Here is a 24,797-nt window from a genome sequence, read left to right as displayed (position 1 = left end):
CACATCATCAAGGAATTTACCAAGGGCAGTCATGATTTCCAGCATCTAATTTGTATTTTAATAAGGGGTTGTGGTTTCTATGTTAGCTACTTTTAAGTCAGGTGGCACAGTTTGTCCAGGTACAGGCACTTATCAGTACCTTCGTTTATTCAACATCATATTTCTTGCAGAAAAGAGCAAGCTTACCTTGAAAATAGATCACTTACCCTTGTTGGTACTACATTTGATCTTTTGCAGGGAGAAACAATGTGTTATATTTAGATTATACAGTTGAACGCTCACACGTATCATAATAGATCACACATTACCATCTTGCACCATATTGCCCCCACATTAGCTCAGGTCAAAGCCAGACCCGCAGGAGGGAAGGATGTTCAAAAGAGAAATAGAAAGAAGGGCTTCTCATCCAGCGGTGGACTTCAGTAGGTGTCTGGCAGCTTGTCAACGCGTATTTCAGTAAGTTATTGTATGAGGAGGGGTTGTGTTTGAAAGCTAAATATGGAATATGTAGTTTTAACTAAGCTACATATCTAGGTTAGTAAATGAAAGGGGGTTGGGAGGCCTGGGGCAAGTGTTGTTTGGCGACAATTGTCAAGGGGAGGGGGAGAGAAAGAGGGGGAGTTTTTAGTTGTGTGCCGAAACTAGTTAAAAGGGTTGGAGGGTGAACAAAATCGGTTAGTAATTTTGTAAGTAAGGGAAAGTCAGACACAAAAATGGTTGTTAGTACAGTTACAACAAAGGTTTGATTCAAACAGTAGATTAGTAACACTGTTTTAGTAAATTTAGTCAGTGATAAGTAGGTGAGGATTCTTTAAAAGTCCTCTGAAATTTGATTGCTCAAACCAGGTCCAAATGTGGACTGAATGTGTTATTTCATGGGCAAGGGTTTGTTTTGGTTAAGAGGAAACAAAATGAATCCATCCAGGCTAACAGGGTGACACACAAGCCATGCACTTAAATGGAAAGATGACAGGGAAAATGTGCGGATGAGGGGAGTATTCCATTAAACACAACACAAACAGACCGACTATTAAATAAAAACAAATAAACCATCTGGCACGATGCAGCAAAATGGGAAAGTAGAAAGGAAGGAAATGTTATTGCTGGGCACCACAACACAAGACAAATGGGAAAAGAGGTTTCAATGTAAAGGTTTAGACAACAAAGCCACGTGTTCAACAGACTGACACGCGCTGGGGCTTGGGCAGCATGTTCTCCCCGTGAGTATGATGATAGGAATAGGTTCTAACCAATGGAAACATGCACATCAGGTGCAGGGATACACTCACTGGATACTGGTGGTGTGAAGGTGGAAGCGGGACAGGATGGGACCAATGTCACCAATCACAGATGAAATCAATGGAAATGAGAGGTTTTTTTTTTTTAAAGAATAGGGAAAATTGAGAGGGGAGAAAGGACATCCCTGACTTGGGTGAACAGAGCATTTAGTATTCCAATGGTGTGATGTGTCGCAGCATCACTTTCCATGTTAGACATGGAAGAAATATGTACCCGTACATGATTGCACTAGAATTTCCTGACATTATTTCTGATGTGAGCTTGAGATTGTGTCCTCATTTTTGTCAAATGTAAGCTTGAGAGAGTCACTAGAAACAGACGCTTTCAGCAGACTCATAACACTTTCTTCCGACGCATGTGTGATGATGGATTTAGCAGATTTACTCCTTGGGGCATCAATGTTCTATTCACCCAGAAAATTAATGTATGTCTCCCCTCTTTACTTTTTCCCTTTTTTTGTTTCAGCAAGAAAACATGTGAGGTCATTATTCATTTTAGTAAGTTAATTTTGAAGTTAAAAAAGTAAAAACAAAACAAATAAAGTAAAATCAAATAAATAAAACAGCAAGAGGGTGTGGCTAACATGTTTCATGGCCATATTGATTATATTAGGAAATGTGATATATGTATGTATATATGATAGCCAGGATATATACATATACATATATACTCAATGCAATCTGCATATAAAAAAACAACAAAATAAGATTAGGAAGAGGGTTCAAGTCTCTCCATGCAAGGGGTGAGGCCAGTAAAGTATAATATAAGTTAGTGTTAGTGTTAATGAGGGGTCGATCGCACACAGCTCAGATTTTCTCAGGCAGTTCCCTTTGTGGTCTGCATCAATGGCCAGACAGCTTCATATATTGATGTGTCCAGTGAAAGCAAGTAAGGCTGAGCATGACTACTAACATCAGATCCTTGTAAGAGTGTCTTGCATTTGCCATTTTAGTCTCATTTATGGCCTTCAGTACTCTTGAATTACATTTATGCACCCAATTAGGGCCCAATGACACATTTAACCACTTTATTAAGTGCCCACATGTGTGGAAGGCCAGCACTGTGTTCAAGTGCAAGTCTAAGAACAGTCCCATCTGGTTGATTAATCAAGCTAAGGCCACTAATGGGATCAAACCCTCATTTGAGGCATACTTTATAGAAGGCCTCAGGCTCTAAATCAAGAGTTGTAAATACTCTCCATGACTCCATAAACCGCAGGATGGGCAACCAAGGTAACAGGTTACTAAATGCTGAGCAGGTCCAACATAGGAGGATCACCACTGCCCGTTTTCTTTACTTCCTCTCACTGGAGTTACTCGAGTAGGCTTTTTGTGTCCCTGAGAAATCTGCTGTGTACGCTCAATTCATTGGGTTAATCTAAGAAAATAAATCAGGGGGAAACCGGGATTAACAAAAAAAGTAAAGGTAATTTTCTAATACTCAATTGAGAAAACTTGTTTGCATTATGATTCTTTATTTCTTCATACGGATAGTGTTCAAAGTAAAACACATACAAATAAAAAGGGTCAAAACATAAAGCAAAACAAAAACAATTTAAATAAATGTAAAATCTGTGTAATTTTGGGCAGACCTCTTTGGATGAACACGGAAATTATTTCAGGAAGGGGAGGACTGGATGGCAATAAAAAGCATAACATATAGAGAGGGCTAAAAGAAACACACAGAGGTGGAGTTTTTCAGCTACCTTGGAATTGATGGCGGATTGTACTTTCAGTAAAGCAAACAGAATAGAAAGAGGTAACGGAAAACCCAGGGCAAACCAAAGTATAAGACAATTAGAATGATATCTACCATATAATGCAGTTTGTTTACCATAGCGTGTCCAATGCCTGCGTGCTTCAGGAGAAAACAGGGGGAGGAGAAAGAAAAAATAATAATGACCAACCTTAAACTTAAGAAAACACACCTCAACCCCAAAAAAGTGGCAAAGAAAAAAAATAGAATTGCCTTTTTGAAACCAGCTTTTCTTTACATTAACAAATATTAATTTAATATTCATATATGATTCAAAATAAATATATGTGCTAGTGTTTATATAGTAAAACATCCAAATAAAGAAATAAAGAAAGCAATTATATATTTGGGGTAATCTACCAAATTAAATAACAGAAAAGGAATAAAAGGATAACAATACATTTGTTAGTATGTAAGTCGCAAGTTAATTAGAGAAAACAACAGATGGTTCACATTCCGTGAATGACACAGTGTTAGTTTTGGAAATCATAAAAAGGTAAGGGAAAAGAAAATTCACCAATGAAAAGAATCAAATTGGAAGAATTCTGAAGCTTGTTGTTAGTAAAAGAGACAAGAGTTAGCAAATCAACTTCCACAGAGGGGATTTGGGTAGTTTTGATGGGGGAGTTTGTTTAGAGTGGGGAAGGGGAAGAGGGAGTAGTACATCAGTGTCAGTATTCAATCTGACAAGCTAATCAGGTGAGCGGCTTGGCTGGTGGTGGGGTCTAGTCCATTTCAAATTGAAGTCCTTTTGTACTGGGCGAGGCCAATCATGTCTTGATGACTTGAATAGGTGCACATATCTAAGAAATGTTTCCCAAGTAGTCATTAAGGGGTTAATGTCTTATATGAAAGAGAAAACAAAACAATAATTATTGCATTGTAAAAATGGCAATTGTGGTAAAAGCCATGGTGCATTTCCAGTGATGTAAAGTCACTGGGGGGATTTAGGGAAACATAATTCATTTAAAGATTCATAAAAAGGATAGAGAAGGGCAGAAAGAAAGACAAAGGTATTCACTGAGGGTTCCGATATCTGCAGCATCTTAAAAAGGAGATGAAAAAGTCATTAGTTAACTTAAGGTGATTTTACACAATAAAGAGTAGTGTGTGTTGTCCCTGGAAAGAGGAACAGATACCTGAAATGGGGGGGAAAAAAAATCATTAACAAAGCCCCATGTGACACCTTCCACATTCTGACTTTCAAAAATGAATAGGTGTTTCTAAGATGGGATTCTTTGCACATAGAAAATGTTACTCTACTGTCTCTGGTTCAGCGATATGTCAATTGTGTTGCTAGTCCAAGCTTTCCAGAAAAGAAACTGAGTCTAACAGTCATTGCTCATGCTTGTTATCTCTGCCGATGAGCTCGGTGTTGCTGTTCTTGCTACTGAGTGGTGGTTCTATCAGTGTATTCTGTATATGCAGTGAGAAGGTAAAGGATCTATCACTCAGATCTGCCCTGAGTTTCCCTTCAGGGTGGAGTTTGATTTAAAAAGTTGAGAGCTGCTGTGGGTGACCATATCTGATGTAGATCCCAGCAGGATTTTGACTCAAAAGGGTGAATGTAGAAGAAAAGTATTAAGTCATGCAAGTGTGCGTTTCATGTTTGAGTATGGGTTCTGATTGTGTGAGTGTGTCCCTGGAGCATGTACAGTAGGTAGTACTGTGGGTGTTTGTGTGTGGGATGGATCACTGAGAGGAGCAGAGTCTAAGTGGCAACCATAAACAAAGTCCTCTTCATGGGGAGAACTGGCAGTTGTGAAGCATCATGCACACCCACTCTTTGATCCCAGGTCATGGTAAAAAGCTGTCACCGGCCACACATTATGTCTAATGAATCCTCTTATGCATTAATTAGGTGAATAAGATGCAGTGGTGGATGTGATTTCATGTATTTACACTATATTGCACTACTCTCTGAGTTAAGAAAAACAACAGCTGACACATCAAAGAACAGATATGAAGGACAGGAAGCTCTAAGAAATAGGAACCTAGCGATTGTTTACACAACAAATGTTGGCTTACAAAGTTGACAATGATTGTGAGCCTTTCTAAACTCACTGAATGACTATCTGTGAAACAGCAGGGTAAAACAATGAGAGATTATTAAGTGAGACATTTTTAATTGTGTATGTATTAAATGCCTCAAGGAATGTGTGGATGCTATCAGCTCTTTGGCAGGAAAAAAGGATGGTTGTGAAAAAATGTATTCCTCAAAAATGCTGATGTCTGAATTTATAGGATTGAAGTGATGGTGTAAAACGGTTGTTGGAAATTAAAATAAGTGATTACATTTAGTGTTATCTTGGAATATTGTATGCTTTATCCTATCAAATGAGTGAACATATATGATATATAACATATGTGTTATTCTCCTGAGTAGTTCGCCATGCATATCAGATGGTATTGACTTTCCAATAAACAAATGAATTTAGGGGATGCATATAAACCGAAGTTGCATTTAAAAAAACATGAATTTGCTGAATAAAGGACGTTTATCTTTGTTCATTTTCATTAGAATAGCACAAACATATAATGGAATGGGATATGCAGAGGTGACCTGATTAAATGAGTGGGTTGCTAGAGGAAATTATGTTTTCCTTTCAAGCTTATCAGCAACAAAATACCCAATCATAGCATTACAAGAAAGTCTACATAGACAGATCCACTGGAGTCAAGATCTTAAGAGTACAATGTAAAAAATGGTACATGAGTGAGCTGCCAGGCTGGAGAGAAGTGTAGCAAACTGAGCCATTGAAAGTGAGAGGAGTTTATTTTATACATGTTAGAACTCGTACTGTATGAACTGGGACTCCATTGTCAAGATCAATAGGGCAGAAACATTGTGTTATTCTATTGTTGTTAATAAATAGTAAACAAGGTGTTGTGGTTGCTAGAGGGAACAGAGCGGGCTGACCACAGAAGAGAATCCTTGGGAGTGTAGATCCTAAAGAAGAGTACGAATGCAGTCGTATCAAAATGGAACTACTCATTTCCTTTTCCATGCACTGTTCTACTTTTAACTTTTCTTGAAACCCAAAATGCCTGGAAGCCCTGCTTTGACAGCACACCCCCATCTCTGTAATTGACCCATGTGGGAGAACAATGCTTTGAATGGCGATGTTTGCTGATGGAGAATTAAGCTCCCAGTCGTGTAAACCACCACAGGCCCAGACAAACAACTTCCTGCTGCAACTGTCTCAAAGGGCCCTCTGAGAGAAAATTCTCTCAGTGTGAGGTCAGGAGCTAATGCTAATAACGGTGTGATTCACTATGAGTTTTGCAAAGCTGTGCATTTCACAGGCAGCTGAAACAGTCGAAACAAATCCTTTAACTCCTGCTGAAGATCTGCATAGTGCCAGTAACAGTTGGCAAAGAAGTAAAATGGGGTGTTTGTCAAGGTGGATGTCACTGAACTACAGCCACCAGTGAATAAGCTGAATGAATATATATAATGAAAAGTGGATGAGTCTGTCGAGCCAAGATTCCCAGTCCAGATAGATTTATCCTTTAACGTAGAAAGGTCTAAGACTAATCATCTTGTTCCTATAAATCTTGGACTTAAGTCAGAAATAAGTGATGCAACTGATATCGTGGAATACTGTTATTGGGTGGGAGGGGAGGGGACGTGGGTGCTATTTGTCACAAGGGAGACATTTCCCAGCCTGAATTAATGATTAGAGACTGTATGTGTACCTGAAATATGAGCTCAATTTGTGTTGGCTGCATCCATAGCATATACTGTGTTGCTTGGTATTTATGCATGTGCCGTGTATAGGGTGTTCTTCTGCATCACAGACACTGTGAGTGACCCTGTTGGATGGAGGAGGTCTGGGCTTCGATTCAAAATAGCTCTTTCAGGTACATTTGGTTTCGTGTTCATTCCAATCATCAGCCATACAGCCTGTCTCTTAATCTGGCTCGAAGTAATGGAAAACGGCAGACAGGCTTCAGGTGCAAATATAAATGTCACTGCAATTACTGTGAAGAGAAGTCTGCAAACAAACAGCAAGTGAGGGTGTGAGCGTCTGTGTGTGCATGAAAATGGCACCATTTTTCTTTTTGTGTGCTATGATGGTGAGGGTAAAAACTTTTATTCCTTTTTAGTTGTGCTACCATTCGTCCTCACCTCTATTTGACTATATCTGACAGACTCCCTCATTCTCCGTAGAATACATCAGGAGGAGATTAATGTCTAGCAACAAGCACTATGGCTGAGTTTAATTTTCATACAGTAAAGATGACTAATAAACTAAGCTGCAGTAAATGATAACAACATAGGACATGTCCCCCCCATCACCTTAAAGTACATGTGGGTCCAGTTTTGAGCCTATACAGTAGAGTAGCACCATCTAGCTTGCTTTAATTCTGTTTTCTTGTTTGTAATTGAAAACATGCTTTGGTACAGCTAACAAAGAGTACAAAGAACACCTTCCTGATTTGGATGCAGGTAACAGCTAAAGATGCCTGTAATTATTGTCTGTTCTCTTCCATAATCTCTTCCCCCATCTTTTAGCCGTTTTTGTCTCACTAGCATTTTATTACCTGTTTGAATGTGCTAATGGTACAGAGATTTGTTATCTGATTATAGGTCTCAGAGACAGAGGGATGAATAAACATGAAAGTGCTGGAGCAGGTAGCGGCAAATGAGGCTGATGAGTGAGTGAGTGTGGGAACGCGGGCGGATATGCTAATGTGCTAGAAATGTGATGCAAATGAGCTTTTTTCCCCTCAAATGCACAGAACCTCTCAGTGTTGGTATCAAACAACCCGGCTGATGTATTAGCATGAGGTGTTTGTAGCTCGAGCAGTGTACAGGCTCACGCTGGGCTTTCAGGTGCTGACCTCTGATCATCATGGGGAAAGAATAAAAGGGTACGGAAAAAAAGAAAAGCACATCCACTTACGCACAATGACTGTGCTCCCACCTCCTCTCGGCTGGAGCACATTAGGATTGCTTAAAATGTCAGTGGCCGTGAACTGAGGAAGGATTACAGGGTTGTTAGCATCTCATTATGTACATCAAATAAATCCACTACTTCTGCCAGTCTTCAATAGCAATGTCTATCGTCACCATAAAGGCGTGTCGCTGTATGTGTTTGCAAAGCCGAGCACTATACATGGTATTTTCGATTTAGACACAATAGCTTCAATCAGTCATTCTGAACACACTGTGAGGACTTTATTGAGATACTAGTATTGGAATTGAATGTGCTGTAATAGCATCACTATCATGCAAAATGCAGTCATGAAACCTTACAGGTGTATAGTTGAAAAGAAAGGGAGTTTGACGATGGGTGTAGTGTGTTCCAGGATGGCAGAAGCAAGGGGTCAGGAAATGGTGGGTTGTGGTGTGATTCCCTTGCTAGTTTTTTTCATTCCTTTTTCTTTCCTCTGCGTACACAGCAGGAGAAAGAAATAAGGCAAGCATAAATATAAATACTGCTATACAGTAAATCAGGCAGACATTCTCTCCAATCAATCAACATTACAGTATTTAAATGGGGTCTCATTGGGTGGTAGGCGTAAAGCAACTACTGGAGCACTCGAACCAGGAACAATTCACTACCAAGCAGCATTGCAGACACAGTTGCTAAGTGACAAGTTGCCGGTAAAAATGGACATGGAGTCGTGGTGAAAATGAGTGAGAAAGGGAGGGGAAGAGGAGCAGCAGGGGAATTGATTGGTTCTCTCTTAGGAATAATGGCTGCCTCTGGGAGTAATGTCGGATGAGAGTGGAGGAAGATGAGGAATGGACTGATGGATGAGGAGCAGGGAGGGTTATTGCAGCTGATCAATGCTTGGTGAAATGGATGAATAATCTGAACAAGTGAGAGAGACAAGTAGCTATAACGGACGAGAAAAAAGGTGGGGAGCGTCCAGGCTTTCATATTGATTGAAGGGGGAGGGTGGGAGTCTCATTCTGTCGTCTCATGTGAAATAAATGTGGCTGTTCCCTCAACATGAGCTGCCACTTACAACATGATTTCTTAAATATGGTGATGTCTTAGTAACAGGGATTACAACATATCGGTGACTGGGTGATGAATGAAGAGCCTAAACAGCTACAGCACATTTGGAAAGGAATCTTTTTTTTAAAGGGGTTATGCTTTTAGAAGATCACACCTCATGTGGAACACCTTCATAATATAATAAATGACAATAAGTCTACCTGGTTAATTCTGCTGCTTTTGATACGTGTGTTACTCATGATAACTTACTTCCTTGTGTTTGCTTATTCAGATAAAAATGCCCTGCTGTTGTTGAAAGCTCACACAATAGCATGTCCTATTATGGGATAGCAGAAGAGCAAATATGAACGTTTTCCTATTGACGTTGAAACAGTAGTGTTTTAAAATCAATCTGAGCTAGGGCAAAACAAACATCCATATACTCCTTTCTTTATAGATATTGGAGGCTGTATTGTCCCTAAGTAAATCAAAGAAATCCAGTTTCTCGAAAACTACGATGCCCCCGTGGATTCTAATGTGGTTCATAGTGGTCACTTACATTCTGATTAACAGATTGCAATTCTCAAAGTGACCTTTGCTGAACTCGATTCCCATGAAGATCAAAGCTTGCCTTCTGCAACTAGACTGTGGGCTGGGGGCTGAACATGCATTGAGCACAGACATTACTAAATGAGTTTGATCCATTAGTTAATCTAATAGCTGCATCCAAGGTGTAAAAACATCAAGGTAGATAGAAGGAGAGGGACCGCCAGAGACATGAGGACTGATTATACTGTAAGTGAGAGTAAAAAGGGAGGAAAGGGTGACATTGACACAGAAAAAGGGGAATAGAAAAACGACAGATATTGAGTTCAGAGGTCTCTCTCTCTTTTTGACGCTGGCTAAGCTTCTGGCCCAGTTCTGTGACACAGTCGATGTAGAATCTTCTGGTTGTAAAGTGACATTGGGGAATACAAAAGAAAGCCTGCTTCCGTTTTTTCTTCCCTTAGTAGAACAAACCACTGTCTCTCTTTCAGTGCTCGCCCCATCCTCCCACTGCTCTGATATTCCTTTAGTCTCTGATAGCAGAACTGCACTTCATTTCCCACTCTGTTGTGCACACAATCATCCTCTCACTTTCTCTTCTTCTGATGAACAAACAAAAATACAGACGTACAAGCGCACACTTCCTTTCCTCTGCCAGTGTGTGTCTCATGTTTCCTCTGACTGCCTGTGGTGTCCGTTGGGACGCTGGTCCATGTTAAGTGTACAGATGGGCCGCTATGATGTGAGGCCGTTCTGTTTCCAGTGATCGTCTACATGGAAAGTTAGCCTTACTTTACATATGTGTAGTTTGATCTTTCCAGTAAATTGGAAGCATGACATATACATATAAACGGCTCCTACACTATATATCAGTTGTTTTCTGCCACGGAATATCGATAAAATAACAAGCCATGAACAAAAACTGTTCTGCAATCTATAAAGGTCACACAAATACCATTACAACAAGCTACACTATAGTAAACTACAGATTCAAAATGTTTTACCATCTTATGCGAGTCATAGCTACAAACTAACATGTCCAATCAGGCACTTTGCTCCTGACAGCATTGTATACATGCACTGACTGGAACTACATCAGTAACTCTACATCCATGTCTTATCAGAACTTATTTGGGTTCCAGACAATGCACAGTTGCTCTGTTTCCTGGTTGAACTTATAATGCCATGGGAGTAGTGATTATGCAGGAGGAGCTGATAAAAACATCTGCTGGCTGCTCTCACGTCTTTGATTTGATGTCCCCATCTCACTGCTGGCAATGCTATTAGAACCTGTATGCAAATCTAATGTTTGAAGGCAATGCATTAACTACCAGACATTCATCAAGACTCCCACAGAACATCAGCCTCTACCTGATATGCACTTGCTCTGCTGCTCTCTGCAACACACACACGCAAAGTGATTGATTGACTTTGAGATGCTGTAATGACAGTAATGGGTAGGAACATAATAACACAGGCGCCAGTGGTTTTAGTTTCTGTTCAAGGTACTCTCAACAGACTTGTGGCTGGTATTTCCAGTTGTCAAAGCTAAAAGTTATCCCAAAATCAATATGACCATACAGCACAATGAACAATGAGGGTTTTTATTTAAAGTATGAATTGTGCTTGAATTGCTTTAACTGCTAGATTTATGCTGACTTGAATTTCATCGCACAATTATATAGATATTTGACCTACTTCCACAATGTGTTCTATTTTAGTGCAGTGCAGATACATCTATCATCTCCAAAGACACCCTGACACCAGAGTTTCCATCTTTGTCTTTGCCCTACTTCTTTCAGCATTTGCCCTTTGCCTCCCAGAGGATGATGGTCATCAGTGCTGAACTGTACAAGATGTCTATGACAGTTTATCCGTATGTCAAAGGGAGGGAGGATGTGAGTGAGGGATCCCTTGCTCCTTATACTAACCAATGTGTGCATTGGGTGGGGTACATTGTGTGTGAATTGCGGGGAGAGAGTTGCACTGATGAGAGGTCAAGGCAAGCGTCCTTGCCTGCCTGTCATATGTACTCTGTAGGGATTAGCCAATCTCTTGGAGCAGTACTGCCAGATGCCACCAAGGGGAGCTCTAAAACTGTGATCATTTGTTAGGAATACAACATTTCTCACCCCTCCTCCCCCTCCTCTTCTCTCTCCTGGCAGAGAGTCCCTATCACCTCACCTAATTCTGTCTGCTTCATTTTATGCTACACAAAGCTGACAAATTCATAGGTTTTGTGAAGAAAGGATGGAAAATACACACACACACACACACACACACACACACACACACACACACACACACACACACACACACACACACACACACACACACACACACACACACACACACACACACACACACACACACACACACACACACACAAGAGAGTGGGTGAGGAAGACTGGCGTGTGGGAGCTCACAGGCATTACTTATTTTGGAGCTTACTGATGCAGCTGTAGATATGCATGACGTTGCAAGACCCATTAAGAACAACAGACAGAGAGTGGATGAGACTTTGGAGACCACTGGGGCCGTACGATAGCCGCAGCTGGAATCTAACGCTCGTCTTGTGGATGCCAGGGTACTTGTAATGCAAGATATCATGTTAGCTCCAGTGGGAAGGCGAGCAGAAAACAAGAATGGTGTGTTTGTGCCGATGCACTTTTAGCATTTGAATTTGGACATTGGATGATATAGTTAATAGTATACTGACAACCGAATGTTGGCAAAATTGAACGCAAATACAATCCATTTAGCAGCCTAGCAATATATGCATTCTTTACCCAGTTTATATTGGCTAGTTTTGGTTGGACTGACATGGAAGTGTACATTTTAAAGCAAGGTGTTTTTTAACGTCTAAGTTTGTATAGTTAGTGTTCATTGTTTTTATCCACCCTTTTTAGTCCATCAACAAAGGACACTAATGCACAGAATACATCATGCAAAATGTTATATCCATCTCTTGATTATGAACACAGACAAAACCTATTGTTCTTCAGAATAGATATTGTTTACCTTTGTCATAAAGCATAATGCTTGCAGTGCCTTGCTAATGTAATGGACAATGTTTGCATCTTTTAGAATATCCTGTTAAAGAAAAATACATTTTGTTTTCTATGTTTTTCAAATTACATACATATATTTAAATTAAAGTTTAGAATATTCAGAAATGTGTATTATATATATATATATATATATAAAAGCAAAAACAATCTAAGTCTTTGACAGTCTAAAAAACAATACACATTTTTGAACGCACGTGTCCTACAAAGCCTTAAAGCCTGCGAGTGCTTATTGATCAGCTAGGTGTCAGCGCGGCAGTAAACACAGGGTCAGAGGTGGTCAATGTCATCGATACCTCCGTACTTGTGTCTCTCAGTTGGGAGGGCCTAGTGTAGATCTAGAGAGCTCTATAGCACTTAGGCCACCTGTTATGTCAATTACAGTGCTCCACTGAGGATTCAAGCTATTATGTGAGTTAATGGAGATTGCGAGGAAGCTCAAACCATAGTTAGTTCTAGTTCAAGGCATGGACTGAGTGCAGGCGCTATATATCTGCTAAGCTACATTAGGTTTTCATATCGAGATCGAGGACAAAGTCAGACTAACATAACACTACAAGATTTGCCTGATATTTTACGTGAGCAACAGATGCTCGCACGTAAGTTTACGATCAAGTGATTTCACTCTACAGAAGCTCTAAACAATGCACATCATAGACACAATTACGATCAAAGGTGTATTAAATAAATGCGTATAGTTATTTTTAGTTAAACAAAGTATCAATTAGATTTTCCAAGTAGAATCCTTGCAGAGAAGGCAGATAATAGTGTCCCAGTTCAGTATGTGCATGTGCTACTTAATGTGCTAATGGTTATTATGGCGCAGTTGGTAGGTGGGATGGCTCCTGCTGTAAATCTTTAAAACTGTGTTGGCCTCCAAAACTCGTTAAGCTGGTCTCACTCTGCTGATCACACCAAGCTCTAAAGCATAACATGTTGATCCCTGTGAAGCTGCATTAAGTTACCACACTGAAATATCTCATATTATTGCAATATGAAAGAGATGCTGATGTCTAGTTGCCATGGACATTTCCCCTATAATTTATCAGCACTTAGTTCACATTAAAAAACACTTTGTATTCCTTCTTTAGTCTCTAAACAGTCTGTTACCCTCCCCCCCAACCCCATCCAGTTTCTTAGGATGTTTTGCAGGCTCACACAAAGGAGTTAAACTTTGTGTTAATGCATTCACATCGGGCCTTTTTTGCATTTGCGGCAACTTACAATTCCTGTTATTAGGTCTGACAAGCCATTCATTCCAATTAGAATTCCTAAAAAAATGTGATAAGTAAGCACGGCAAGTGCAAGTGAAATTGATTGTATTTCACTGCTGGTATCTGCAACTGCCAATTGATGACCTGGTGCATCTAAAGAGTCCCAGACAAGCACAGTGTGTATTGTATGTGCGTGTTCTTAGTAAAAGTATAAAATTAGACATGGAAGAAGCACAGGAACACTGCAACTCACACACAAACATGCAGGTTGCTGGGGCTCTTTTGTTTTCCATTAGCTACGATTAAAGGTCTGTAAAGATGTGTTAGGTAATTTGTTCAGAAAGGGTTTAAGTGCATTGTCACCTTTGATATATTAGGGTGCATTCCATTTGTGTAGCCGAGTACATTATGTGCAAATATACTGAGGAGAGCACTTTCCCCACTTGCTCATTAATAACAATACAAAACAATGCCCCAGGTAACACCCTTAATGTTGCAGATCTGTTTTTGATTGCAGCATGATGCATATTTACTCACTATGATTGGGATTTTACTCTTATTTTCACTAGGACTGTGATTTATCTTCAATTATTTGCCTTTGGAATTGAAAGTGAGATAGATCTTTGGTCATTTTAGAAAATAACATGAAGCCATGAAAGACAGACATAAACAGCACCAGCTTTCTGTTCAACATCAACCTAGAAAAAAAAAAAAATGTTGTGTTAAGGTGGGTAGCAAGCAAAACCAGAGGACAGAAGAACGGGGTGACCAACATCCCTGTGAGCTCTGTGTGCAGAAAGAAAAGACAAGAGTAAATAAGAGTCAAATCAAGCAGCAAAGATAAGGTGGGTGGCGGACAGAGGCACCACTCCGACTGCGGTGGCCCTGGATTACAAGGGCAGTGTTTACCTGGCGCAGGTTGCGGGTGACGCGCACATCATGCCAGGCGTTGTCGTTGAACTTGCCGTTGACGGGCTCCACCAGGGCCTCGAATGCGCCCGAGCCCAGGTTGATGACCAGCCAAACCGCGCCGCTCTTCAGGGAAAGGTTCACGTAGTCTGCCGATTTGCCGGTGTGCAGCATGAGGCCGTTGCGCTGCAACGTGCGGAAGGAGAGCGTGATCTCGTCAGTGCTGCTCTGGATGGGCGTCAGCGACAGGTCGTAGCAGAAGAACTCGTTGCCCTTGAAGGTGGCTACTGATTCTTCCTTTCCTGGAGAAAAAAAGAAGAGAGGAAGAAAAAAGGAAAGGTAAGTAAAAGTAAAACTATGTGATTGCAGGATTAGAGCAATATCATGTGTTGTAGTGGAACATTTGTTAACACATTAAAAAGCCATATACCAGCTATTAAAAGTCAAACAGGGTCTCTGAGCAGATTAACTTCTCAACACTGGTATTGCTCACAGGATCTCATGGGTCACATAGTTTGAGATGAAACCGATTAGCTGTGGTTATTAATTCCAGTGTTACAACATGAATCGTTGCTGCGACCCTAATGCTTGCAAGAAATGTTCATCATGAAAAATAACACTTATTTCAGTTAACAAATACATGAAAGGCACAGAATAGAACCATATGAGAGCTACTGAGATGATACAAGAAAAAAAGAGCAAATAACAGGGAGAGCATGAACGTCGAACAGAAAGGAAAGAATAGGTGTTGACAACTTTGCTAATGCCTGTCAGTCTGTCTGCAGCATATGGCCTCTTTCCACTGCAGGGAGCGCCGTTCACATACTACCAGTCAAAACAGCCAGTTTGTACAACGGACATGTGTCAAACAGAAGCGTAACAGCAGCAGGGGAGGACACTGTGCATCAGTCAGGAACCGAACAAACACCTGCCGCTGTCACAACATGAAGTACCACTGCAACCAAATCGCTGCAGTGACACCTCAATCACAGTGTGAACACTGAAGCCGCTGAGCATGAGATTAGCTTTTATCTAGTTCTCCTTATTGGTTCCTATAAGAACATTTACATTTAATATACCTATTTTATGTTATGCTACTCTTTGGATCATATCATATATTTTCCCATTTCTTGTACTGTAGTAATGACCCCCAAATGTGTTCTGATTTATATTACAAGTCCTGAAATAGTCGGTACAGATGCCCATCAATAATGGCATCTCTCAAATAACTCTTCACCACTCATTGGTTACACAAATCTACTGGTTTCCAACATGAACTGTGGTCTGAAGTGAAACTCAGCCTACTGTGTTAATTTGCCCCTGTGCACATCTGTCTCCCTGGGGGGGCCAGATTGAAGAATCTGCCTCAGGTAATGAGGTTTAGGGCTGCAACAGGAAAGGAGAGGGGGTAAACTCAAACCACTAATAGGCCCCCTGTATGGGTGGATCATCAAATCTACTTTATCCTGAAGTTCCATCACAGGAGGATAGCTCCTAGACCTCGGTGCATTTCCCCGGGGAGGGAAGCTGGAGCTGGATGGGGAGGTGGTCAGCTGGCAGACAGATTGAAAGCCAAATTTCATGAGCGAGTGAGTTCGCCATAGGAGCAATCTAAGGTGAGAGGATAGAGGAGATAGATAACAGTGTGTTCATGTCATAGCTGTGCACTTTGTACTGAGATTTGACCATGGACAGCTCAAGGTGTGGTAGCCTACATGAGGCAAAGTTGATTACACCATTGTATTAAGACCAAAAAAAGGAAAAAAACGCTGCCTGCAAGTCATGTAAAAAGGTAAAATAAAAGGGATAATCAGAGGCAGAAGAGTGCTTTGTTAAATAACACATTAACTGCTCTGCTTCTGGAACATTAAAGGAAATGATAGAGCTCCCTTTGAGGCAGACGCAGACACATAATATGGGTGCACTCATATAAAAGAAAAAGCATTTCATGTGTAGGGGAAAGAAGAGGAAGTGAGGGACGAAATGGCATCACGACACAGACAGCTACTTAAAAGAGCATTTTGGCTGAATTTGAAATTTAGAGCAATCTCAACTGAAGTGTGAATTGTTATTGAAAAAAGGCATCAAAGGAGGAAGAGGAAAGAGATGAAGAGGAAAAATGACACGGAGGGAAAAAAAGCAAATCCCCCAAGAGCAGCCTTCTGGCGGTGGCTGTGATGCTGATGTAGGAAGAACAAAAGCGTGGCAAATGGACCAGAGCAACCATTTTCAATTATGTATTAAGTTGGGCCCCCCTCCCAAAGTATGGGCTGTTTAACGGTAAGCAACAAACAGCTTGTGATTGCTTCCATGGGCTCAGTGAGATGGAGCCGCACGCAAAAAAACTTTCTTTTGTTTATGTCTGTTTAATGAATAGAAGGCTGAGAGGAGGAGATAACGCTGGTGGGGATCAGGGAGTGACAGGATAAGAAGAGGGGGGGGGGGGGGGGGACTGTTTTCACTGTTGCACCCGGCAGTCTGGTCACGATGCCAACGATGTCCCTTCATAAATTCTTCATTCTTTATATGATTGTTGTTCTGAACTTGTTTTAGAGGGAAAAAAAACTAAGTGACAAGCCAGGAATGTAATAACGTGTGTTCTAACATTTGAAACCATTTCATCGCATATTGGGTCAGGTAATTCCCTGTATCTCTTTTTCCCAGGAAGTCACTACTGCTCTTCCACACTGGAAAAGCCTTTCTTCGAGGTTCCCAGGAGAGAAAATATGATCCCTTCAGCCTCGACTTTCAAGAAACGTGAATTAATACAATAAATGCCTCTTTTCTTTCCTTCTCTGAAAACACTTAAGCTCTGTTGAATATGCTCTCATTGCTGTACATCCGTTGCTCCTTTTACATCTACTTTTCATCTCTATCTCTCCCTCTCGTGGTAGCACTGTTGTGATTACCAGCACATACACACTTGGACTATCGTTATGCACTTTTCAGTCAGATCAAATCTCTTTCCATAGAAGCCCGAGAGTCGACGCTGTAGCCAGAGGTAAGACAAGACACACAAGCACGCAGCCGAGACTTAAGTGCCGTCGAGGTCTCAATTAACCTCACAGAAGGCCCTGACTGCATTACAGAAATGACTCATTTGAAATTTAGCCCCCCGTAATAGCATCTCTATTATTAATTAGATGTTCAGCTCTTCTAGATTTTGATTTCAGTGCAGTTAGTAGATGGACCTCTAGTAGAGGGTATTTTGAGGGGTCAAACATTATACTGCCTGTGTTGAGGCAGAGTGATCCAACCATCATTTGCTTCATGACTAATCAGTAATGAAGTGCTTCGGCCAAATGTATCCGCCAACTGTATTCCATGACGCAAGCACTTCATGCGGCTTCTCCTAAGCGTCACATTCAGAAGTTCATTGGCTTAGAAACCGGAATACACAAGACAGAAATGTAAAGAAGTACTGAATTATTCTGCTGATACAAACAGTCTTGTTGGAGCTCCTGCTGGCTTGGATGGATGAGGGTTTAAGCAGTCATACAGTGGCACTGTTAGCAAAGCTCTTTCTGAAATATCTAAACATAAACCCCAGCTTTTGAAGTGTTTTTCTCTAGCTGACATCTGATTATGCTTGAAGACAACAATATGATTTTTACCAAAGAATCAGTACAATGTCACCCATTTATTTTCCAGGCACTGAAAAGTCTGATCTGACTCCCTACAAATCTGGCTTTAAGATAATTCTGATGCCTTACAAAAGTGTTAACCATTGCACACCCTTTCAAACCATGTCATACCCGTGTGATCTCCTTAAACCTTATATTCCAGCTGTGCTCTCTGCTCTAGGAAGACAGGGCTCATGCCTGTCCCCAGAGGTAAAAAGAAAAAGCAGGATGCCCTCCCCATCGTGCCCTCTTTGGTATAGTGTGCCTTATACTACTATCATTCAGCCAGGAATACATTAAACCTTGAAAAAATAGACTATATTTATCCGGCCGATAAGTATATTCCAAGCTGTGTGCATCTCTCACTTTGAATTTAATCCTCCCTGTCCTCTCTTCAAATCATGCATCTATGTGATTGACCATCATCCATACTGACTTGTTCCAGATGTTTCCATCAGTATTCTTATCCCTACCACTATTACTACTGAAATGTCTTTCTACCCCTTTGCCTATATAAGTTTCAGAACATTGATTTAATTACATCAACTGCTAACTTTGTCACACCAAAAGCTAAGCACTTGCTGTATTCGTCAGGTCAAGCAGAATGTACTGTGCAACCCCTGGCCTTCATTATTCTCCAAGAGTGAGGGGGAGGAGAAAGGGAGGAAGAGGACGGAGCTTCAACCCAAGCGTAATCAATGTCATTATTGACTTGGACCAGTCTGTAGTTGCATATTAACTTTAGCTTTACTGGGGAGCCCTTCATATAAGCATCAGCATGTGAGAATAAGTAAGCTATCTAGCTTGCCTGCAATGAATTATGATTTATTGTTATTAATAACAAGTGCCCCCACTCTGGAAAAACACAGCTTCATAAATGGTGATAGAGTGCCATGTGAACACAATTACAATCTGTGTGTGTCAATACTGCCCTGAAAGTGCCATTTCCGGCTGTTCTTTGCTTGATATTACAGTAATAAAAGTGCAGTGCAGCATGTGTTATTAAATTGGATTCAGCTCAGACTTAGAGAGAGAGAGGGAGCAGGTTTAATAAGATGAGCTGCATGAATGGCTCCATCCAAACTTGTGTGGCGCATTAGTCAACGCATAATGAACCTTTACATACTGCTTTTTGGCCGATTGGATTACATATTGGGAGTAATTAGGTAGTTTTAGGGGAATTAGAAAAAAAAAGAATGGAATAAGACAAGTGTGTGTGTGTGTGTGTGTGTGTGTGTGTGTGTGTGTGTGTGTGTGTGTGTGTGTGTGTGTAAACATCTAAAAACCTAGATGACCGCATGCTGGCAAATCCTCTCGTCTTATCGCATTAACTCGCTGTTCTAACAGACAGACACAGACACACGCACACGCACACGCACACACACACACGTGCATAAAGCCACCCTCTATTAGTTTCCGAGTGCCATCCACCCCGCAGAGAGAGTATCAGACAGCTTTACAGAAACAATTCAACAGTGAGATGAGAAAGAGTTTGGTGGGAAATGTTCGGGGCATTTGAAAGCTTTGATGCTGCTTCATGAATCAGCCAGGTCTGCTGGGTCCACAGACACCGGCTTGTGTCCTGTGCTAGCGCCGAGCCATATGCAAATGCCTGTGAACTGCTGGGGAACACGTTTGTTGGCCTATTAAACACTTAGCCAGAGTAAAACACAAAAAAGCAACTTAACAAATGAATAAATAGAAACATGAATAAATCAGCTGAAGTACTAGGGAAATTATATCACACATTACATTTCCCCTTCATACCCACATCTGTTTACATGCTACAGGAGAGAAATTAATCTTAAGGAGACAAAGAAAGAATAAAAGCCAATGACAAAGGGAAAGCCAAGAAGATAGATGCAATGCAGATTTTAGGGAAAGTGGGGTGAGCTTCAATGTGAAAGAGAAACTGCTGAGTGGGGATGATTGATCGATTGCTCAAATCCCTTTGCCCACTCCCAGCTTTATATATTACTCCTCATGGATTTTACCTTGTGTGTGTCGCTCACACAATCTGTATAGTCAGAACTGTCGGCTGTGCTTAACAAAAAATGCAGTACTGTAAGTTTGGACTAAAGACTAACCGTAAAGAACGATGTCTGAAAACTATCCCTAAACCAGCAACAGACTGCATGCATGCTAAACAAAAACTGCAGATGCTACAGAGTGTTAACTCTACATGTTTTTGGATCCTGGAAATCCTTTATTTTAGAGTAAAGAATATAAGATAATGTGCTACATTTGATAGACAGCTGTCTTCAACACAAATAGTTTCAATGACCTTGTTCAGAATGTAAACACAAATGAAGTGGAACCTGGGGCCTGTACTACGAACGGAGTTCAACCTACTTAGAACTAACTCAGGGTTTCCGCGGTAACCCGGGGTTGACTAAACCTGGACATCTTGATTGGTCTTAAACGGTACTACGACGCTGATTATGAAGTTGATCAGCTGAACCTGTGTTCACTCAACCAGAGTTACTGCGCGTTCACATAAAAGGGGTGGTACCAGCGCTAAAAAAAACACTCTCGATCATGGCGCCCTCTCCCTATTTCACAGAAGAGGAATGCGAGATCATAATGAGGAGTTATGAAGAGTATAAACCGACCCTGGCTGCTAAATCCAACACCGCGGCAGCAAACAAGGCGCGACTGGGGTGTTGGCAGCAAATTACAGACCGCGTAAATTCGTAAGTAGGCCTATTTCTTTACTTCTATATGTCCGTTAAAATAATCCCAACCTGAATACAGTATGTCAGGACGATGTACAATAACAGTCGGAACGTTACTGTATCGTATGTGCAACCACAAATGAAGCAGGACAACTGAATGTTTAGTCCCCTTCACTAATTCTGTGTATGTCCCTTAAATACTTCCAGAGGTACCAGCAGCGCCAAACGGACCTGGCAGCAGGTGAAGATGAAGTACAAAAACATCATTCAGAATGGTAAGTAAGAATGTGTGTGTGTGTGTGTGTGTGTGTGTGTGTGTGTGTGTGTGTGTGTGTGTGTGTGTGTGTGTGTGTGTGTGTCTTGTCAGAGAGAGCTAAATGTGTCTGTCTTTAACAGCCAACAAGAAGAAGGTAGAAATAAGGCGCACAGGAGGAGGGAGGGCACCAGACTCCTTTACTCTTGCTGAAGAGTTGGCCCTAGCCAACAACAGTGGCAGGGTGATGATGGATGGGGTGGCAGGGGTACAGTCTAACCCTGGGGCAGCTGAAATGTCCACCCTCTATGTGCAAGGTAATGTATGGCATTCATCGTTCTTCATGTTAGAGTATTTTGGCTTTCTTCCCCTGAATCATCAGTAACATGTGTCTTCTGTTGCATGCAGTCGAGGGTGGAAACATCACAACCCTGCAGCCACCAGGATGCATTCATCCTCTGACTCAGGTAATTCAAATGGATAACATCCATGACATGTAAATTAGGCTATGTCACCCCTAAAGTATGGGTGCAGCGTAAAATTCTGAATCTTTTCAGGATGATGATGATGATGATGATGATGACGAGACCCTCACAGCCCCCTCCGACACACACATGCAGGTTAAAACACTTTACTGCTACTATATGCCACATTAATGTCCTAGGAGGGTGAGCATCATTTGTCAGTACTGTCTGAATCAAGTGACCTGTGTCATTAATGCAATGTGTGTGTGTGTGTGTGTTAGGAGGACTTGGAGGAGCTTTCCCCTCCTGAAGCCTCCCTCCCAGGGACCTCACAGTCAGACAAAGTACAGTTTCTCCTTCCTTGTTTAATTACTGAATATAATGCATACTAGGCTAATGTGTACAACATGGGGTGGGGGTTGTGTAGGCCACAGTGGACAATGTCCGCAGTTTATACAAGAAGGTGCTGGAGCTGGACCGCACAAAGAAGAGGCTGGAGATCAGAAAGCTGGAATTAGAAATTGAAAAGCTGGAACATGAGAAGAAGGTATTGTCTTATCACTCCATTAATATATAGGCTACCCACACCCTATATGTGTGTCATTGATCTGGCTTTTCGTCACCTTTTCTTCTTGCAGGAAAGAGAGTCATCTAATAAATGAATAATATCAGAGATTGGTGTGACATGTCTTTATTTTTGTGCATTTAATTTGTGGTGTGTACAATTCATTGGAAAAACTGGTTGGTAATGGCATCCCTGACAGCACGGCCTGTTGGATGATCCAGGGTGATTGGATCAGTAATATCAGGGGGTGGGGGAGGATCATGAGGGGGCACTCTTTCCTTCCTTATTGTGGCGACATTCTGAAGAACCACACATGCTGCTATGGTTTGGCAGGCCCTGTCTGGCTTGACCCGAAGGACCTTCAGGCAGGCGAATCGGGCCTTCAATATGCCAAATGTCATTTCGATCCTGGCCCTAGTGACACTGTGTGCATGATTAAATGATCTCTGTTGCCTTGTTTGTGGATCAGGAAATGGTGTGATGAGGAACTTCATGCATGCGTAGCCACGGTCCCCCAGCAGGATTCCATCAAATTGCCCTTAGATGAAATGGAGGAAAAATTAAACAACTGTCACACTGATTTCATGTTCACTATTAAAGCATATTACTTCAGGTAAATCGATATAGGACTTTTACCTTGGTGGAATCTGTCAGACAGTGATGATTCTCTGAATATACGGGAGTCATGGACTGACCCTGGCCACCTTGCATCCAGGCTTGTGATCATATAGTGGTGATCGCATGTCATCTAAGAATATGTGCACAGGTAAGGAACATAACAGGTGAGGCATGCTGTTGCGCATGTAAATGACACCACCCCATGCAGAGGACAGGAAATCATTCTACATGACAACAGGAATTGACAGGTTGACATTACCTATTCCAATGAATCGTGGACTGTACAATGTACGCCTACTGTTAATCTGTTAGTCTTGTGTATTACCTGGACATTGATGGTGTGTTTGGACTTTCTATTCACAAAATCCCGCTCATGCTCTCCCAGGGGTGCACTGATAGGAATGTGCGTACAATCAATGGCTCCAATTACTCTTGGGAAACCTAGATATTTTGTTAGTCAAATCAGTTGCCAGTCACAATTATGAAATGTGCAAATTACCTATTTTTAGATTAGTGGCATATTACCAGCGATTGCATAGAACCCTTCTTTTATCTGACGTGCAGGCAAATGGCCAGGGAATACAACAAATGCATCCACCAGTTTAGTGAGAGCAAGTACCACCTTCCGTATCACCCGGCATACAGTGTTCTTACTCAGGTTTTCAGCATCACCGATGGAATACATATATTGTCCGCTGGCGAAATAGCGCAATGAAAGACATAACATTTGCTCGATTGTGAGGGCCTGACTTCGGCGGGTTACATTAGAGACGTCCGCCTCGAGCAGCTGGCATAGGTAACGAATTCCCTCAGCTGAGAATCTATATCTTTCATGGAGAACATCGTCCGGGTACGCCAGCGGATTGTGGCGGTCTCTAAATACCCTCGCCCTCCGAAGAGAGCCCCTCACAATCTGCGCGCCTATATCGTACGGATCGTCCAGGTATGCTGGCATTGTCTTTAGGGGACATGTCGGTGGAGGAGTGGTGTCTAAATAGGGTGTGGTTAATCGGAAACCTAGGGTTAACCAAGAACTAAAACTGGGAAGACCAGTTTTGGGATCCTACGTATGTTGCCATGGCAGCATACCTCGGTTTTAACATATCCAACTTTCGTAGTATGGGTTAACCAGCAACATACGCTGCACGTGACCAAGTTACTCTCGAAGTTACCCCGGTAAGCCAGTAAACCAGCTTCGTAGTACAGGCTGCTAGGGTTAACCAAGAACTAAAACTGGGAAGACCAGTTTTGGGATCCTACGTATGTTGCCATGGCAGCATACCTCGGTTTTAACATATCCAACTTTCGTAGTATGGGTTAACCAGCAACATACGCTGCACGTGACCAAGTTACTCTCGAAGTTACCCCGGTAAGCCAGAAAACCAGCTTCGTAGTACAGGCCCCTGGTCTGCAGGATCTAAAATGTGTAGATGTTGTCATTATGTATTTTTTTTAGATGTAATTAGTAAATGTTGTGTAATTGAAGTGTATTTTTTCCCCATAAATTGTCCAGCATTGACCTGCCCTGTGATACTATCTGGTGAGATGTATGGATACATTTTGGATGTATCTATGGATCTCTGCATTGTACACTCATTGCTGAAATAGAGGAGCATTGTTCGCATCACCAATCCTCTCCACTCTCCCCTTTATGCACAGCTGATCATTAATGTATGAATCGATCTGTAGACTGATTGCAACCCTGTAATGAAGGAGCAATAATTTACCTAGCTCATTTGCTGGAGGCAAACTTAAGAGGTGGTTGTTGAATGAGCTATCCATCACCACATTCACAGTGTTTCTTTTTCTTCCAAGGCATTGTCAATATCAAATGAGATGTCCACATTGAGGTAA

The 24,797-nt window shown here is 41.4% G+C and overlaps 2 protein-coding genes and 1 long non-coding RNA gene across 3 annotated transcripts in view; 1 reads left to right on the top strand and 2 right to left on the bottom strand.

The window, feature by feature from the left end:
- nrxn2b (neurexin 2b) overlaps window positions 1-24,797 on the bottom strand; it is a 488,648-nt gene that overhangs the window by 305,178 nt on the left and 158,673 nt on the right. The window contains exons 3-4 of the mRNA XM_063900632.1: window positions 14,746-15,047; window positions 3,133-3,156 (exon numbers count right to left, since the gene is read on the bottom strand). Of these exons, the coding sequence (XP_063756702.1) occupies window positions 3,133-3,156; window positions 14,746-15,047 (326 nt within the window). The remainder of the gene's footprint in view (window positions 1-3,132; window positions 3,157-14,745; window positions 15,048-24,797) is intronic.
- Window positions 21,775-22,433, top strand: LOC134875901 (uncharacterized). Its single transcript, XR_010167303.1, has 2 exons — window positions 21,775-21,916; window positions 22,042-22,433. It is a non-coding gene; the product is annotated as an uncharacterized LOC134875901 (long non-coding RNA).
- Window positions 22,436-24,038, bottom strand: LOC134875900 (putative nuclease HARBI1). The gene is made up of 4 exons (XM_063900634.1): window positions 23,469-24,038; window positions 23,269-23,384; window positions 22,962-23,073; window positions 22,436-22,863 (listed from the first exon to the last, which is right to left on the bottom strand). The coding sequence occupies exons 1-4, from the start codon at window positions 23,896-23,898 to the stop codon at window positions 22,487-22,489; spliced, it is 1,035 nt and encodes a 344-aa protein (XP_063756704.1). The 5' UTR covers window positions 23,899-24,038; the 3' UTR covers window positions 22,436-22,486.

Source organism: Eleginops maclovinus, chromosome 14, assembly GCF_036324505.1.
Source record: "Eleginops maclovinus isolate JMC-PN-2008 ecotype Puerto Natales chromosome 14, JC_Emac_rtc_rv5, whole genome shotgun sequence".
Classification (NCBI taxonomy): domain Eukaryota; kingdom Metazoa; phylum Chordata; class Actinopteri; order Perciformes; family Eleginopidae; genus Eleginops; species Eleginops maclovinus.
Note: the sequence above shows the minus strand (reverse complement) of the source record. Positions and strands in the feature narration are given on the sequence as shown.

What these genes read in the sequence shown, in the direction of transcription:
- LOC134875900 (XM_063900634.1), bottom strand. Translation starts at nt 23,898, where the DNA reads ATGCCAGCATACCTGGACGATCCGTACGATATAGGCGCGCAGATTGTG. An exon ending in AGGGTTCTATGCAATCGCTG is followed by an intron (nt 23,385 to 23,468) that starts GTAATATGCCAC and finishes CAAAATATCTAG; the next exon opens with GTTTCCCAAGAGTAATTGGA. An exon ending in AACACACCATCAATGTCCAG is followed by an intron (nt 23,074 to 23,268) that starts GTAATACACAAG and finishes ACATATTCTTAG; the next exon opens with ATGACATGCGATCACCACTA.